At 40.7% G+C, this 17,947-nt stretch overlaps 1 protein-coding gene across 12 annotated transcripts in view; it reads left to right on the top strand.

Annotated features, from left to right (window-relative positions):
- The window catches only part of arfip1 (ADP-ribosylation factor interacting protein 1 (arfaptin 1)), a 453,640-nt gene that overhangs the window by 343,374 nt on the left and 92,319 nt on the right, over nucleotides 1–17,947 (top strand). For 6 of the 12 annotated variants that reach the window (XM_069926465.1, XM_069926466.1, XM_069926470.1 and 3 more), the window contains one exon: nucleotides 1,545–1,646. The exons of 1 other annotated variant lie outside the window; for it this stretch is intronic. In XM_069926465.1, coding sequence (XP_069782566.1) covers nucleotides 1,545–1,646 — 102 coding nt within the window. Of the gene's footprint in view, nucleotides 1–1,544; nucleotides 1,647–3,881; nucleotides 3,928–17,947 lie in introns of all 12 variants that reach the window. 5 more of the 12 variants (XM_069926473.1, XM_069926467.1, XM_069926472.1 and 2 more) reach the window with 2 other exon arrangements.

Consider the following 17,947-nt stretch of genomic DNA (forward strand, 5'->3'; position numbering starts at 1 on the left):
GGGTTTATTCAAATTAATTTTAATTTTTATGTATAAGTTGCGTGGAAATATATCCACTAAATGGACTTGACTAAATACATTATATGGTGTTATAGCGGCATTTACAATTATCCAGTTACAGTATTTATTCAAATAAATTAAGTATTCCAAGAAATAATTCAAGCACAAGGTTTTTTTCATCATTCTTTGCTTTTAAAGATCTATTCAGCCGCATTCAGCAAGACAATGAAAAGAAGTTTATGTTGTGTTAATTATTAAGCCAGTCAGTCTAATTAATTATTTGAGAGTTCAAGGTACATTTGTGTATAATTCCAAAAAAGTGAACACTGAGCTGATTTGAATAGACATATAATGGCTTTCGCATTCCTTTCCATTCCTCTGCTCACATTTGTGACTACACATTTTGTTTTAACAACTTTGGAATCTGTAGTAAAATGAAAGGAAGAAATGGTGCACTATTCATGCTAATAAATGTGTAATGGCACTGATTCTACTTCTAACTCTTGTAAAACCATAACAATGTGTATTTACAAAATAGTCAAGGCAGATTTTACAGAGTTCAAAAGACATATGGCAAAAATGGAAGTTGAGCTTAAAAAAAGACTATTTTAGGAGAAATTATTAAAAAACCCAAGAGTTTTACAAATAATCTTAAAGCAGAGTAAAAGTGATGAAGAGAACTTAGATGGGGAAGAAAGAAAATGTTTAAGGGGTGTGGCAGGACAATATGAAAAGCAGTTTCTTTTTCCCCATCAACTTTGGATTCAAGTTTGAAGTTGAATTTTGAAAGTAAACAGTCATTGATTGAAAATGTGCAAAGGAAGGGAGATGATGGTGGGGCAAGGTAGAAAAAAGGTTGGTGGTTTAAAAAGGGGAGGAAGAATAATTGCAGTTTGACAAGTGTCATAACTATTTTGTGTGTTGTGAGAATTGATTCATTTTGGTACCTGGCTATCACCTGTGAGGCCCCTCGTACAAGTTCTGCTGTTACCTGTTCCTGAAATCTGAACATAAGCAAATAGGAGCAGAAGGAGCCAAGTCTTCCCACCATACATATGATTGTGGCTCATCCATCGCAGGCCTCGTTTCTTCTTCTGTGCCACTTTTCCATGGCCTTCAGTTCCTCGATCTTTCAAAAAGGCATCATCTTTCTTTTTAAATACTCCCACTGAGCAACCTTCTGGATTCACCATGCTCTGTGAACCCAGGTTTAAATTGCCACCTCTAATTTTGCAATCATGTGCTCTTGTTTGAGATTCTTCCTCTAGTGGAAACGTTTCAACATCTACTCCAAGCCCCTCAGGATATTGTATGTTTCATTATGATCACACCTTTGAGCACACTAATTGTTGGATACTGTTGATTAGAACAGTTGTGGAAACCAATTCGTGGCACATTTCTGACCTGCAGATTTTGTATTCTCCGTGGTAAATAACTATTTTTGTTGAAAGCTGTGTTTGCCAAGTGAACCTTTAAGAACATAAAAATTCATGTCAACATGGTCTAAATGTAACAGAAATTTTCATCCATTTATTTTTTTAAAGAAGCCTGCAATGGCAGAAGCACCTGCTAGAGATTCTGCAGCTGAAATTCCAGTCACCAGTAATGGCGAAGTAAGTGATTCACAAGAGGAACATTTTCAATGGGTATGAATTCAACATTATTTTGTATTTATTATTTTAGTATGTTACTTAGTGATAGTGTTTCATCCTGCACCAGGTCTAATCTCTTGCATATAAAGTTCTGTCTGCAAGATAAACCTGTTTTATTTTTAGTTCCACTTAAATAACACTGCAACCACTTGTGTGGGTTAGGAGGATTAAGTAATGTATTCTCTGGATCTCTTCCTGAATGATGATTGGTTATGCTGTGACTGGTAACTTGTTTATATGGGACTTTCTTTCATTATGCTCTGCTGTGCACTTGTTGTTTGTCATATACATCATTGTTTTGGATAAGGATGTATGTGGCATGGTTGTTAATTTTTTGCAGATAAAGCACGGATGGATTCAATTTATAAGACTAAAAATGAGGATATACAGAAACTAGTCAGATATCCCTTTCATTGTTTCAAGAAGGATGAATGAAGGCTGTGTGTACTTATCTGTCCTTGGAGACTACATAGGGTCTTTGTGTATTCTCTTTCACTATATACGAGATAGTAGACCATCTGGAAATCAAAGAAATGGTGTCGAAATTATTTATGTGAATAATATTCATGTGATGAGTGTGTTCAGAATAATGATTTGAACAATAATGCAATATAAGACACATACAATGAAGTGCCAAATCTTTTCCAGTTAATTTAATAAATGTTGTTCATAGCTTTGATTTTTCCTTTTCAATATTCCTAGCTTTCTCAGTTGTCAACCACGTCATCCTTCAATATATTTCAATCAACCCAGAACTCTCTCATTTTACAATATGTCCTGATCACCTTGCCTTGTTAACTATATTGACAAATGATTCACTCCCATCCCATCCCACCCTTGAATTTAAATCTTTGTTCCTTCAAAACATTCTAGTTGTATAATCTTCAAATTTTATTCCCATAACCCTCTCTCTGAACCCATCTTCCAAATCTCAACTCTTGTAGTGTTCCCCTCTTTGCTCCTCTATTAGATTGGATTGTAGTTTGCAATTCCTTTGCAAGTTTCATCTCTTTAAAAGCTATTGCAGGCTAAGTTTGTTTACCCTTAGATCAGTCCATATAGAATTCCACCCCCCCCCCCCCCAATCTTTGACTGGGAGGTGAAAGTTGAGAAGCATGGGTTACAGTAAAATTCAAGAACGTCTGAGCTACTGTTAAAACTTGTATATTTGGGATAAAAAGGACGACTGGGCCAAGTGAAGCCACACGCACACACACACACACACACACACACACACACACACACACACACACACACACACACACACACACACACACACACACACACACACACACACACACACACACACACTCACACACTCCCACACACACACCAGCACACGCCAACGCGCGCATGCAGTGCCAACGCACCCGCTCACGCTCCAGCGCGCCCGCTCACACTCCAGCACGCCCGCACACTCCAACACACACACACAGCATAGTCTTAAAGCTATATGCAAGGCACACCAGAAGACAGGAAGTAAAACTCCTCCCTTACTCTGGAACCAGCCTTATTTTCAAAACAGCTCACATTACAACACCTATTAATACATAGGATTGGTGAAATAGCTTTCATTATTTGCTTTATTAATTTTACCTGTAACAGGCTCGTTCCCTCAATGGACTGCTCCAATAAGTGGAGGTTGGTGTGGTCCTCACTTTGATGGGTAACTCAATAAGCACATATATAAAGAAATGTTAGTGTCTCAATTTACCCAACTGCATGCCAGCCTGTAACTAACTGCTTTCTTGTGTATAATTAGGGATTAGTCAATGGGATGCATCTTAATAAGTGGTTTTCATTTCAACTTGTTTAATTGTTTGTATGCTCTATATACATAAAACAGTAATACATTAAATGGCTACTCAAATTAGCTTGAAAATAGATGTTTTCTTCAATACATTAAAATGGTCAGAGACAAGGAACAGAACTGGGTTTCATTTTTAATCAAATCTGATAATTACACATCAGAGGCAGAAAACTGTATAGCCACATATTAGTTTAAATGAAAATGCCATCAGCCTGAAGGGAATGTTTTGATCCTGTAGAAAATGTATTATTGCAGACAAGGAGGATATAAAGTTGCCATGGATATGGTGCCTAATTGCTCTAAAACCAATGGTTATCTGCAAAAGAAAAGATAAAAATGATTGATTTACACTGTACTGTTCAGTGCCCTTCCCAATCCCTCTTCTCACTATCACTCCCTTCTGTATTAATTGTGCACAGGTTGCAGTTTACATGGTCTCAATTTCAATTAATATTTTGGGAACTAGTAAGTACAATACATTTTTTGTAATTTATTTTCATTTAAGTTTTTCAAGAAAATGAAGCGCTTGATAATTCTGAAACACTGATCTAAACAATTAATAGGAAGCATGACCTGCAAAGTTAAACGAGTTAGTGATAATTCAGCAAATTAAAGACACCATCTTTGAATATCTATTGGTGTTCAGTTAAATGATGATTACACATAGGTAATATGTGAAGGAGAAGGGATTTCTTTGTTTGGAAGTCACCAAAGAAGTTTTACTATTGTTTTAAATTGCCTCTAATTCACTCTAGATGTAAATTGGTTTGCCAGATTAAATATAAAGAAAATTAAATTCAGATTTCAGATTTATTGTTAGAGTACATAAATGACATCACATACAATGCTGAGATTTTCTTTTTCTGCAGGTAAGGCAGAATTACCATTTAGAGTTAGTGCAAAAAAAACTATACACAGCGTATACATGTAAACAAATAAAAACAGATAAACAGGTAACGAATATAAACTGCAATACACAAAGAATTTTTAAAAAAATCAATGAGTGTGTGTGTCTTAAATGACCCCTGATTGAGTTTGTTGTTGAGGACATTTGTTGTTGCAACATTAGATTTTTTTCAAGGTTGAAGGCATTTAGACACAGTCTAGAATGACTTTGATAAATGTGCAAAATTAACAATGTTTTCAGAGCATTCCTTGTTTCAATATGATTGTGTTTGACTTGCACGGAACCAGCTTTGGCTAAAAATTGCCTTCCATGCAGTTTTCCTCTTGTTCTATTGCCAACAACTCCAGGAAATAAATCATGCAGGCTGAAAAGTTTTGCTCCATATTTCTCGCATCCCCAAGCACCTCATTTTGCTTCGAGTTTTCAAATCAAGTCAAGTTTATTGTCATCTGATTGGATAAATGCAACCCAATGAAACAATGTCCTCCAGTTCTTGGTGTAAAGCATGCAGATGCACAACCAGACAAAACACACAGACAAAAAATACATATGCAGGACAAGTTATTCATCAACACAATAAAGTTTCCATACTTGCATGTCTATCCATGGCCTCATGTACTATTCCACCAAGACCATCGCAAAATGGGGGAATAACACCTGATTTTCTGTCTGTGCTCACTCCAGCTGGATGGCATTAACAGTGACTTTTCTGGTTTCTGCTAAACTGCTCTCGCTTCTTCCCCCCCCCCCCCCTTGTCTTATTTCCCTCAACTCTCCATCCCTTTCCCTCTCTATTCACCGAGACATGCCTCCTCCACTTGCTTACCACTGTGTCCTCCCTCCCTTCTCCACCTATTAGCTCCTGCCTTTGCTATCAGGTTCCTCTCCCTATGCCACCCCCTTACCTTTTTATTCAGATGCCTGTTGACAATTTTCCACACCTTAACAAAGGGCTCAAGCCTGAAACGTTGGTTATGTACTTTGATCTTTTCTATATAAAGGACACTGTTTGACCTGCTGAGTTTCTCCAGCATTGTGTTTTTATTTTACCTTTGGGTGTCTGCAGACTTTCGTGTTTTACTTTTAAATAAATAAATGTTGTTTTGTACATACGAGAGTCCCGGATGGATAGTGTGAGCAGTTCCTTTGGTCGTTCAGCATTCTCGCTGCCCGTGGGAAGAACCGGTTTCTCAGCCTGGTGATGCTGGCTCTGATACTCCTGTATCTCTTCCCGAGCAGTTGATAGATGCTGTGTGCAGAGTAGAAGGGGCCTCAAAGATTTTGCACACTCTCTTCAGACAACGATCCTAGTAAATCATGTTGATGGGGGAAGGGAGGGAGACTCTAATGATCTTCTCTGCCACTCTTATGGTCCTGTGGATCGACTTCCCATACATTTCTCTGCAGCAATCCTACAACACTGTGATGCAGCCGGCAAAGACGCTCTTGATAGAGCTCCTTCAGAAGTTTAGCATAATGGAGGTCAGTAGGCTTGCCCGCTTCAGTCTTCTCAAGAAGTGCAGTCGCTGTTGTGCTTTCCTAACAAGTGACGTGTTGAGTATCCACGATAGGTCACTAGTTAAGTGAACTCCAAGGGACTTGGTGTTCTCCACTCTCTACTACAGAGTTGTTGATGGAGGATGTTAATACCTGGTCCACCTGAATTCCACGATCATCTTCATCTTGTCCATATTGAGTCTCAGATTGTTACTTTCACACCATTTCATGAGATTTTCCACCTCTTCTCTGTAGTATGGCTCATTATTGTTGTTGTTGATGAGGTCAACTACACTTGTGTCATCGCCAACTTGATGGCGCTGGATCTGGCAATGCAGCCATGGGTCAGTAGCATGAACAGGTGCGGGCTGAGTACACAGCCCTGAGGTGCCCTAGTGCTCAGCGTGACAGTGCTCAACCTTCTGCTACCAACCCGGGCAGACTGGTCTTTCTGTTAGGAAATTCCAGTTACACAGAGGGGTGTTGAATCACAGCGAGGACAGCTTCTCCGCCAGCCTCTGGGAAATTATCATATTAAAAGCTGAGCTGAAGTTGATGAACAGCAGCCTTTTTAATTGTATACCCTGCAAAATGCTTGTTTGCCCATTTGTTTGAATACATTTTTAAAAGAAAGCATGAGGCCAAGCAAGCTGAAACAATGTTTAGGGACTGTGCTTAAGAGAAGAAGAAAAAAAATCCTTGGATTACTTAAAAGCCATTGGATAATTTCTTGAGAATGCCGATGCTCAAAACAAATGATTACTGAAATGTTAGAGTTAGAAAAGGGTCTTGTTTATTGAGTGGTGTCACAACAACAACCTTCCACTCAAGTTAGCAAAACTAAGAAACTGATTGTGGAAATCAGGAGAACACAAGCCTGTTCTTATTGAGGGGTCAGCAGTGGAGAGAGTCAAGAACTTCAAATTCCTGGGTGACAACATTTCTGAAGATCTATCCTAGGGCCTCCATGTTCATGTAGCTATACTTCTTAAGGAGTTTGTGGAGATTTGCTATGTCACCAAAGGTTCTTGCAAATTTCTACATATGCACTGTGGAGATTATTCTGACTGGTTGCGTCACTGTCTGGTATGGAGGTGCCAATACACAGGGCATGAAAAAATTATAGAGTTGTGAACTCAGCCAGCACCATCACAAGCATGAGTGTTCACTCCATCAAGGACCATCTACAAGAGGCAGTGTTTGAAGAAAGCAGCCTCTAACCTAAAGGAACCTTACCACCCAGGCCATGGCCTCTTCTCACTGTTACCATCAAGAAGGAGGTACAGGAGCCTGAAGAACACCCATTGGTACAAAAACAGCTTCTTCCCTCTGCTATCAGATTTCTGAATGGATAATGAACATAGGCATTACCTCACTTTTCTCTTGTACTAATTTATTTTTTTAATGTAATTTATAGCAATTTTGCATCTAATGCTGCCATAAAACAACAAATTTTGTGGTAACAATAAATTCTGATTCTTGCATCATACAAGATAAGTAAATTGGAAATGCTCATAATGTCACTGAGTCACTTCTTTTGCCTTTAGTATCCATTATAATATCTGACATAATGAACTTAAATACCCAAGAAACTATTCGGGCAATTACTTTGAGTAATTTCACTGCTTCTAGAATTGGTGAGATGATAAAGGACATTGGGGGGGGAAAAAAATAGTTACTTTATTAAAATCCAAGAAATTCTCTTTACAATCAGATGAATCCACTCTTCTTGTGCCTTATGCCAGATTCCGAAATGGAAAGGAGCTGGTGGAAGAGATGTTTGCCAGAAGGATTAAAACAGATACTAAGGAACTGACTATTTTCAAAGAAGTTAAGAATTATGTAGGTGAGAGCAGTATTCATTTCGAGGACAAGGTTGCCCGTGCAGCTGGATGATGTTGCTTCAATGGTTGGATGACACAGACAATAATATTTCAAACGTTTGAAAAATATTTTACCTTCGGTCTTTAGTATTCATTGCTTCATTCATAGGAAACATTTAGTGGCTACAAACTTAGGAAGCTGTTTGCTTTTGATTGTCATAAAGATTAAACTTCATAAAATCACAATCCCTTCAAGACCATCTATTCCGGCAGCTGAGAGAAGAACATGGTGAACATTTCCAGATGCTGCTGCTGCATTTCGAGGTGAGGTAGCTATCCAAAAGAAATAGTCTTCGTCGTTTTGTTGCACTCTGGGACATGATTGTTTTCTTTCTTATAACAAACATGGAGAAGATCTCGTTGTTGCAAAGCTGGATATATTTGACCTGGCAGATATTTTTGACAAACTCAATTTATTGAACAAGACCTTGTGGGGTAAACACGATAGCCTCATTGACAGAAAGGAAGCCATTGTTTCTTTACTTAAAAAGCTTGAAGTCTGCTGGAGCAACATCAGACTTCAGGAATTTTTACAATTTCCAAATCTGACATGATCACAGAGGTGCTGAAGGATGATGACATTACTGTTTATGTGAAGCAACTAAAGCAAATACACACAGATCTGCAGGAAAGATTTAATAACTTGTTAAACCTCAATATCCTGTATTTGATACTAGATCCATTTGAAGAACATCCTACCGATGTTGACGCAGAAATTCAAGAGAATTTGATTGATCTTCTGAGTGATCTGCCGGATAGATTTCCAAAACATTGGGAAAAGGACAAAATATTTTTAATTACCTTTTTCTCAATATGCTTAGTTGAATGTGGATTCAGCAAGGTTGCTTCCTTGACAAAATCTAGGAAGAGACTTGATATCTCAACAAGAGGAGACCTTCATATTATCACTATTCATTGTGGAGCCTGACATCAAAAAGCTTTCAAAACAACATCAAGCTCAAGGATTTCACTAAAATTTTCATTTAATGGGAATTATTTTTAAAAATTCTTTTAAGTTTTCACATCTTTGAGTTTATGCTTAAGGTGTGGAGGCATTAGTAATGATCTTCCAAGAATTAATAGTTTCTGGCGTGGTTCAGGAGGACTTAATAAATTTACTAAAAGTGAACTGACAGTACTCGCTAACAGAATTAAACAGATCAACAAATTGCCTAGTATGGACCTTTATAAGGAAAGAGTAGAACTTCAAACTCAGCATGATTTATTATTAACTTACCCTATTGAGAATCAACTAGTTAAACTTAAATCTCAATTTTATGTACATGGAGAGAAATCAGGTAAACTGTTAGCTGGTCAACTGAAGGCAGAGGCATCTAAAAGACAAATTGCAAAGATACGCAAGAAGGATGAAAATTTTACTTTTGATCATGCTGAAATTAATAAAGTGTTTCAAGAATTCTATTCAGATCTATACAAATCTGAATTTCCTGATAATTGATTAAGGGCGCACCATAGACCATCTCTGCTGCCAAAGAACTGAAGTCCTCCTCCTTCGGCGCAGTACAAATCCCCAGCAGGAGCCAAAGCAGTTCGTCCACCTAGTTGGGACCCTTGAGCCGGGTCATCAAATCTGCCTTGAGGTGCCTGTGGAAGCGCTCCACCAACAAATGAAAGGGCATTATAATTGTGGTCTTGAGAACGACCTGAGGTGAACTGAGATTTGGTAGTACCCTCGGATGATGTCCACCTTGGAAAACACCCATGCTCCGTGCAAGTTGGTGGCGAAGACTTGGATGTGGGGCGCAGGATATCTGTTGGGCACAGTGGCCTCGATGAGGTAGTGGTTGTCACCACATGGGCTCCAAACCCCCCCCCCCACTGTTTTGGGCACCATGTGGAGGGGGGAGGCCCAGGAACTGTCAGAGTGCCCTACAATCCCCAAGTTTATACTGTTTTAAGTTTTATCTTGATATGTATACGTATGTGATATTGTATTTTCAGTTTTGTTCCCTTTTTTTCATTGTAATACAAAAACCAATAAAAAACATTGGGGGGGAAAAGGGACTGGAAATTGCACAGGTCGCTCAGGCAGCAGAGAGGCAGCAGAAAGGAAACTTAGAGACCTGTTGTCCTTACATTGGTGGTTGGGAAGTTGTTGGAGTCGATTGTCAAGGATGAAGTTACTGAGTAACTGAACATGCATGGCAAGACAAGCCAAAGTCAGCATGGTTTCCTTTAGGGAAAATCTTGTCCAACAAGCCTACTGTAATTTTATGATGAAACAGCAAGCAGGCTAGATAAAGGACATGCAGTAGATGATATATTCTTGGACTTTAGAAAGGCATTGGACAAGGTGCCACACGTGAGGTTGCTTAACAAAATGAGAGCCCATAGAATTACAGGAAGGATACTAGCATGTTTAGAATATTGGCTGATCTGCAGAAAACATAAGAGTGGGAATAAAGGGATCCTATTTTGGTTGGCTACCAATTACCAGTGGTGTTCCGCACAGATCAATGTTGGGGTCACTTTTTATGTTGTATGTTACTGATTTGGATTACAGAATATATGGCTTTGTGGCTAAGTTTGCAGATGATACAAAGATAGGTGGAGGAGCAGGTAGTGACGTGGAAATAGAGAGGCTGCAGAGAAACTTGGATAGATTAGGAAATGGGCAAAGAAGTGGAAAATTAAATGCAATGTTAGAAAGTATGCAATCATGCACTTTGGTGGAAGGAATAAAATAAAATTCTATTATTTGGATGGGGAGAAAATTCAAAATTCGGAGGTGCAAAGGGACTTGGGAGTTCTCGTGCAGGATATCCTAAAGGTTAATCTCAAGGTTGAATTGGTGAAGAAGGAGAATGCAATGTTGGCATTCCTAGTTAAGGAATAGGATACAAGAGTGTGAATGTAATGTTGAGGGTTTATTAGGCACTGGTGAGGCCTCACTTGGCTGCCAACTTGCATGGGTATTCTCCAAGGTAGACCTCATCCAGGGGTACCACCAAATCCAAGTTCACCCCCAGGACATTCTCAAGACTGTAATCATAACCCCTTTTGGCTTGTTTGAATTTCTCAGCATTCCCTTCAGTCTAAAGAACGTGGCACAAACTTTTCAGCGGCTGATGGGCACAGTGGACCGCGACCTCCCACTTACGTTCATCAATTTGGACAATATCCGCATCAGCAGTCACAGCTGCAAAGACCATGCCGCCCACCTTAGACAATTGTGCACTCGTCTGAATGAGTTCGGGCTGACCATTAACCCTGTCTGTTCAGTCTGGACACCATCGACTTTCTGGGGCACAGGATTAACAGGTATAAGGCCACATCCCTCCCTGAGAAGGATGAGGCAGTCTGGCACTTCAGTAAGCCACACACAGTGAAAGGGCTACAGAAATTCGCCAGTATGATAAACGTTTACCACAGGTTCATACCAGCAGCTGCACGCATCATGTGCCCCCTCTTCGCGCTAATGGTGGCAAGTCAAAAAAACATTTATTTGGGATGATGAGTCTTCAAGGACATTCCAGAATGCTAAACCAGTGCTACCGCCCTGACAGTTGACGCCTCCAACACACCAGTAGGAGGAGTACTGGAAAACCCTGCCCCTTTTTAGCAGGCACCTCTGTCCCCCAGTGCTCAAAAACACCACTTTTGACCAAGAGCTGTTAGTGCTGTATCTGGTGGTAAGACAATTCAAATTCTTTGCTGATCACAAGCTGCTGACCTTCACCTTCCATAAGGTATCGGACCCATGCTTGGCCCGACAACAGAGAATTTACCATGGACATTCAGCACATCGTGGGGAAAAGCAACGTGGTAGCTGCCAACTCTGTCATGCCCCGCGATCAAGTCAGTACATGCCCTGACCCAAGAGATTGACTGCGTGGCCCTCATCAAAGCACAGCAGCAGGACTCTGTGATGCCCACGTATAAGACAGCAGTCTCCGGCCTCAGGGTGCAGGATGTTCCTGTTTGCACAGGTATCCTGACACTGCTGTGTGACATCTTTACCGGCAACCCTTGTCCCATCGTTCCGGCCGCATGGAGGTGCCAGGTTTTCGATGCCATCCACAACTTGTCGCAATCCGCGCCACGGTCAAAATGGTGGCTAACAGGTTCATCTGGCATGGCTTCCATAAACAGGTCAGCCAGTGGGCCAAAACCTGCACGAACTGTCAGACCTCCAAAATGCAGGTTCACACGAGAGTGCCCACGCAGACTTTTGAGCTACACTGCGCACGTTCAGCCATGTACACATTGACATAGTTGGGCTGTTACAGGTTTCCAGTGGTGCAAGATGCCTCTTGACCATGGTTGATCACTCCACAAAGTGGCTGGAGGTGGGCCCGCTGGCTGATACCACCACAGAAACCTGTGCCAGGGCACTCTCAACACATGGGTGTCCAGATTTGGGGTCCTAGAGCACCTAACCTTGGACGGAGGGTAAAGTTTACCTCTGGGCTGCACTGGCTAACTTTCTGGGGATAAAGCTCCACCACACCATGGAATATCACCCTCAGACCAATGGGGTGGTGGAATGCTTCCACAGGCACCTCAAGGCAGCCTTAATGGCCCAGCCCAAAGGTTCCAACTAGGTGGACAAACTTCCTTGGTTCCTGATGGAATTCGTACCGCGCTGAAGGAGGACTTCAATGCTTTGGCAGCGGAAATGGTCTACGGCGTGCCTTTGATCATCCTCGGGGAGCTTCTTGCCCCCCGATAAAAGCCCAGAAGACCCCTTGGCAACCTTCAAGAACTTGAGGCAGAAACTAGGGTCCCTGGTCCTGCAGCAACCCCTGCCACATGGCCAGCCAAAACACAACATCCCCAGGGACTTAGACTTGTCAGTACCTATTCGTGAGAAGGGGCACACCCTGGCCACCCTTACAATGGCCCTACAAGGGGCCCTACAGGATCATCAGGGACAACAGTTCCACCCTCGTCCTTGACAGTAAGAAGGAGATGTTTACCATCGACCACCTGAAGCTGGCATATCTGGATTGTAATGAGCTGGACCCCACTCCGTGATGCAGGGGCAGTCCTCCCAAGGCTACAGACAATGGCCCAATCGCAGGTTCGGGGCGGGGGGGGGGGTGTCATGTAGCGTGTGGAGACATGGACCGGCCCACAAAATGGCCAATGAATGCGGCAACCACGTGGACCTGGGAATGACATCGGGTGTCGTCCCAAGTGACCTCTGCACGGCGGAAAGATGGGGAACTCTGGCAGGAATGGCGGCCAATCCCAGGCCAGTGCTTTGATGATGCGGGGCCCTGACATTAGTGCTTGGGGCCCATATCAGCATGACAGGCAGAGCAATAAACCAGTTTCATTTTCCAAGGCTTTGGTGTGCGTGTCATGATTCTCCATGTTCGCATAGTGTAAACGCTACATATTCATATTTTCTTCTTTCCTGCACATTCAATAAGAATGATTTCATATTTGTTTGTTCTGGAGTCACAAGCCACAGTTGTTGTGCACCGAGTAAAAGCCCTGTTTTCTTTTCACCTTGCATTACATAAATATTTTTTATGTGGTCAGTAGGGGAGAGAAGTGTGGTAGAAACCAACTAAACTTGACTGCCTCACCGGGAATGGGGTTCTAAATTTTGAGCAGTCCTAAAGAGGCTGTAGTGTGATGGAATATTTGGGAGATAAATTGGTAAAATTAGAGTAGGTTACATACATACACACATTTTAAAACAAATCTTATTCGAAATACTGAAGAATTCATATTCTGTGTCTAACTCCTATTGTTTGCTGGAGAAGAAGGAGGGGGTTTTGCAAATGAGAGAGAGAAGGACATGTGGCTGGCAGTTTGAATCTCAGAGATGGAGAGATAGAGACAACAGTATCAGCCAGGAGAAGCTGTTTGCAACTGAAACAGAAACTCCAGAGTGGCGGATGGCTGGAAGTGCTCTCTGTCTGATGTTTCTCTTGGAATAAGTGCAACAGAAAGGAACTCTGTGCTAGCCTGAAAGAAAGAGGTTATCATCTGGAGAACCCTGGTGGGGCAATTTTCATCAGCAAGACATTGAGGTGACTAATGGTGGTACCTCAGTTGTGGAAAACCTGGAACTACACATCTCTCTCTGCAAACCTACGAGAAACTTCCTGAGCAGGAAACATTTACCTTTTGAGCACCAAAGCCTGGTGAACTTTATAGATGTTAAATTCTGTACACGGTATAATTGCCTGCAACCAGTTAACTTGGAAGAATGAGAAGTGAGATTGAACTGTGAACCAAAGAACTTTTCTTAAATTTACACACATATTACGTACTCATGCGCTTAGAATTAGAAGGGGGTTAAGTTGGGGATTAGTTAAGTTAATAGAGATGAGTTTGATTCTGTTGTCATGTTTAAAGATAATTAAAAACAACTTTTGTTTAAGTAACCATTTGTCGTGGTGAATATCTATTGCTGCTGGGTTTTGGGGTCCTTTGGGCTCGTAACAATAACCATAAAAAGGTTGAGACTGTCTGATCTAAGCCACGCTTAAATCAGTGAACAGAATTATGTAAAGGTAACAAGAGTATGTAGGAAATATCAATATTTAAATCTTCATGATGCCAGAGAGTGCCACATAGCAACTATGACAAAGGTCCATTCAGAATTGACGGGAGAATAAACTGTAAGGATGGCAAATAAATAAAAGGCAGAGTGGAGGAGTTAAAAGATTATTATTCAGATTGAGTATTGAAAGCAGACCACATTTATTCTCCTAAATTAATATTCTTGACTTGGTCATGTAATTTTGTATTCGAACTTACAGATGATACCAAATTGGGACTTTGAAGCAATGCTGAGGAAGCATTATGTCATAGATTTTAGATTTATATTGTACAAGAAGATGTGGGAAATATGGACCACATGTTGTGGATAATGATGCAAAGGATGTAGGTAAACAAATAATTAAAAGTGATTTTTGAAGCAAGAATTTTAAAAAGACGATAACTAAGTGTTGATATTTGTATCAAGATGGATTGACTTCAAGAACTGTTCTGGTATCGATGCTGTAAAATGGACATTGAAGCATTGCAGAGAGCAGAAAAGGCTAGATATCAAAGAATGGAACTGAATTGTTGGTAATAATAAGGTTGAACAGGTTGGAGCTGTTTTAATTATAAGAAGACTTGGAGATACCATGTTGGTGGTCTTTTGAAAAGTGTTCAATCGGAATCCATGCAAGAACCTAAAGAGAAAAAGAATAGAAAGATTTCCTAAAGATGAAGATAATGAAGATGGAATAGGAGATTAAGTAATAGTATAAAGATCTCAGCAGTGTGTGTTAATTGACATGTAACGGCTCCTAGAACGCTTCCACCAGCATTGTCTCCGCTCCATCCTCAACATTCATTGGAGTGACTTCATCACCAACATCGAAGTACTCGAGATGGCAGAGGCCGACAGCATCGAATCCACGCTGCTGAAAATCCAACTGCGCTGGGCAGGACACGTCTCCAGAATGGAGGTCCATCGTCTTCCCAAGATCGTGTTATATGGCGAGCTCTCCACTGGCCACCGTGACAGAGGTGCATCAAAGAAGAGGTACAAGGACTGCCTAAAGAAATCTCTTGGTTCCTGCCACATTGACCACCGCCAGTGGGCTGATATCGCCTCAAACCATGCATCTTGGCGCCTCACAGTTCGGCAGGCAGCAACCTCCTTTGAAGAAGACCGCAGAGCCCACCTCACTGACAAAAGACAAAGGAGGAAAAACCCAACACCCAACCCCAACCAACCAATTTTCCCCTGCAACCGCTGCAACCGTGTCTGCCTGTCCCACATCGGACTTGTCAGCCACAAACGAGCCTGCAGCTGACGTGGACATTACCCCTCCATAAATCTTCGTCCGCGAAGCCAAGCCAAAGAACAATCCTGTGTAGGTGGCATTCTTACTGTGCAGTGAACTACATTTGTATTTGTTTAAAGGAAAAGTTGTTATATATTGTTGAGCATTTGTTTTTTCTTTCTCATGCATTATAATGACTTGTCAGATTTTAATTTTAGTACCATATTGCAAGCTGTTTCTACATACAAGCTGCAACTTGAGCAAAATCCCACCTTTTCAGCTGTTATAAGGTACAACTTTCAGTGTTACGTACCTCTGCTAAGTGAATTGCAGGTTGGGGTGGTTTTGTTCAATTGCATTTGGTTATTGTTAGATTGCACCATTGGAGATGTTTCATTTAAAAGAAAGTTCTTGCAATGTAAAAATATATGGTCTGCATAATTAAATAGCCTGTAGTAAAATGTCGCAAACATAGCCAGAAACTATTGACTTGTAATGCAATCAAACCATTGAAAGTATATTTTTTTTTGTTTTATCTTTGTTTAACAAATTCTTTTGTTCAGGCCTAAATAACTTTTGGTTATCACGGATAACTAGTTCATACATATCAGAGTTGCTGATTCTCCATTGTGGTAATGAAACTGCTTCCTAAATTTGATCAGTATTTACAACTTTTCCTTATGGTCACCCTGATTGTACCCTGTCTGACACATCCTTCCCCCACCTGCAGCTCACCGAGCTTCTTTTATCTCTTTTGATTCTTTAAAAAAAAGGGCCTTCAACCTAAAACAATAACTTTGTTTCCCTTTCCACTATTGTGGCTTGACCTGCTGAATATTTCCAGTGTTTACAGTATTTTCTGTTATTTTATCCAAAATTTACCCAGTGCTTTGCTTCCAGTCTACCCGCTGCAATCATATTACTTTGTTGAAGACAAAGGAAGAATTAGAAATTACCTACTAATTTGAACTTGTATCTTTTTCTGCCCCGCCCCCACCCCCATAGTTTAATATAAAGCAATATTTTAAGTTGGATTGGAATTTAAAATTTTATATACTTGACTTCACTTCTCAAAAACTGCTTTTATCCCCAGGCTGAAGCATTGAGTCTGTAAAATAAAAATAGACAAATAACTATCTGCTTTTAAATATATTTCTCTTGCTGTGTCTTCCTAGACAGTTCCCTGGAACTGAGGTTTTATTAGTTTCAAGATGATGAAGGAGGCTACCTTGTGAACCACAGGCTCTTCCTTAGATTTTCTGGGAACGGGGTGGGGTTGGGATTGGTTACAAAAGAGTAATTTGTGAGGCCATGTGCCCCCAACCTGTTTATGCAGGACTTCAATGAACTTCCACTGCATCTCAAAACCATTGGAATGCTTTCGCTTCAAACACTTGAACTAGAGGTTCCCAAGAGTCAGAGGGAATGTTGCAGTTTTAAAGGAAGTGCTGTGTAAATCTTTGAATCTTATCTCTATTTGATAATCTCCTTTGAAGATTGATCTGATGTGGATTTTGGAAGCTTGTCGGGCTTGTGACCAGCTCAACTGAGGGTGACTAGTGACTCAATCATAGGAAATTGGCCTAGGAGAGGATTGGGATGTTGGTTTGGCTAACATACCAGTGAATTTGTTGGGATTTAATGTAGACATCATTGTTTGTATTGTTCCAATGGCTTTGTATGCTTGTGACTTGGGTCTCAGAAGTTTTCAGGAAGGCGGGAACTATAGTTCACTGGTAAACAAGTTTTAATCCAGGTCAATTGAACAAAACCTATATTGGTGCTTTGCTGTGACAGTATAGAAGAGAGATAGAGGAACTTGTTGCTTGGTGTCAGGACCAAAGACCTATTTATGGACATTTGGAGGGGAAGAAGGCAGAGCTCACTCCCAGTCCACATCATCAGTTCTGATAGTAGATAGTTTTAAATCCTAAGCGTAAATATCTCCAGTGACTTGTCCTGGTCCACTCACGGCGATGCAGTGGCCAAGAAAATCCACCAGTGCCTCTACTTCCTCAGAAGCATGAGAAAATATTACATGTCACCATCATCTCTGAATAACATCATCTCAAATCCTTCCTAGGCAAAGCTTGCTGAAACCTTGATGGTAATGGCCAGTGCAATGCAGGGCTGGCATCTTTTCCATCAACCTAACCTTTATGAGAAGAACCCCATCAACAGAACTACTGAGAAGAACCCCATCAACAGAACTACTGAAAAAAACATTGACAACTGGCTAATCCTCGCCCAGTAGTTAGGCAGCCATCCAAAATGTCTGCATAAAATGTAGTAAATGTTTCTGATGCTTGGAAGCATCAAAATATTCTGAATCAATTAACAAATTAATCTAACATATTTGAATAAATGTTTTAAAAATACAGCACTTAATAAAATGAAAATAAATTTTTAAAATTTTAAAATACTGACACTTGCTT

Source organism: Narcine bancroftii, chromosome 3 (assembly GCF_036971445.1).
Source record: "Narcine bancroftii isolate sNarBan1 chromosome 3, sNarBan1.hap1, whole genome shotgun sequence".
Lineage (NCBI taxonomy): Eukaryota > Metazoa > Chordata > Chondrichthyes > Torpediniformes > Narcinidae > Narcine > Narcine bancroftii.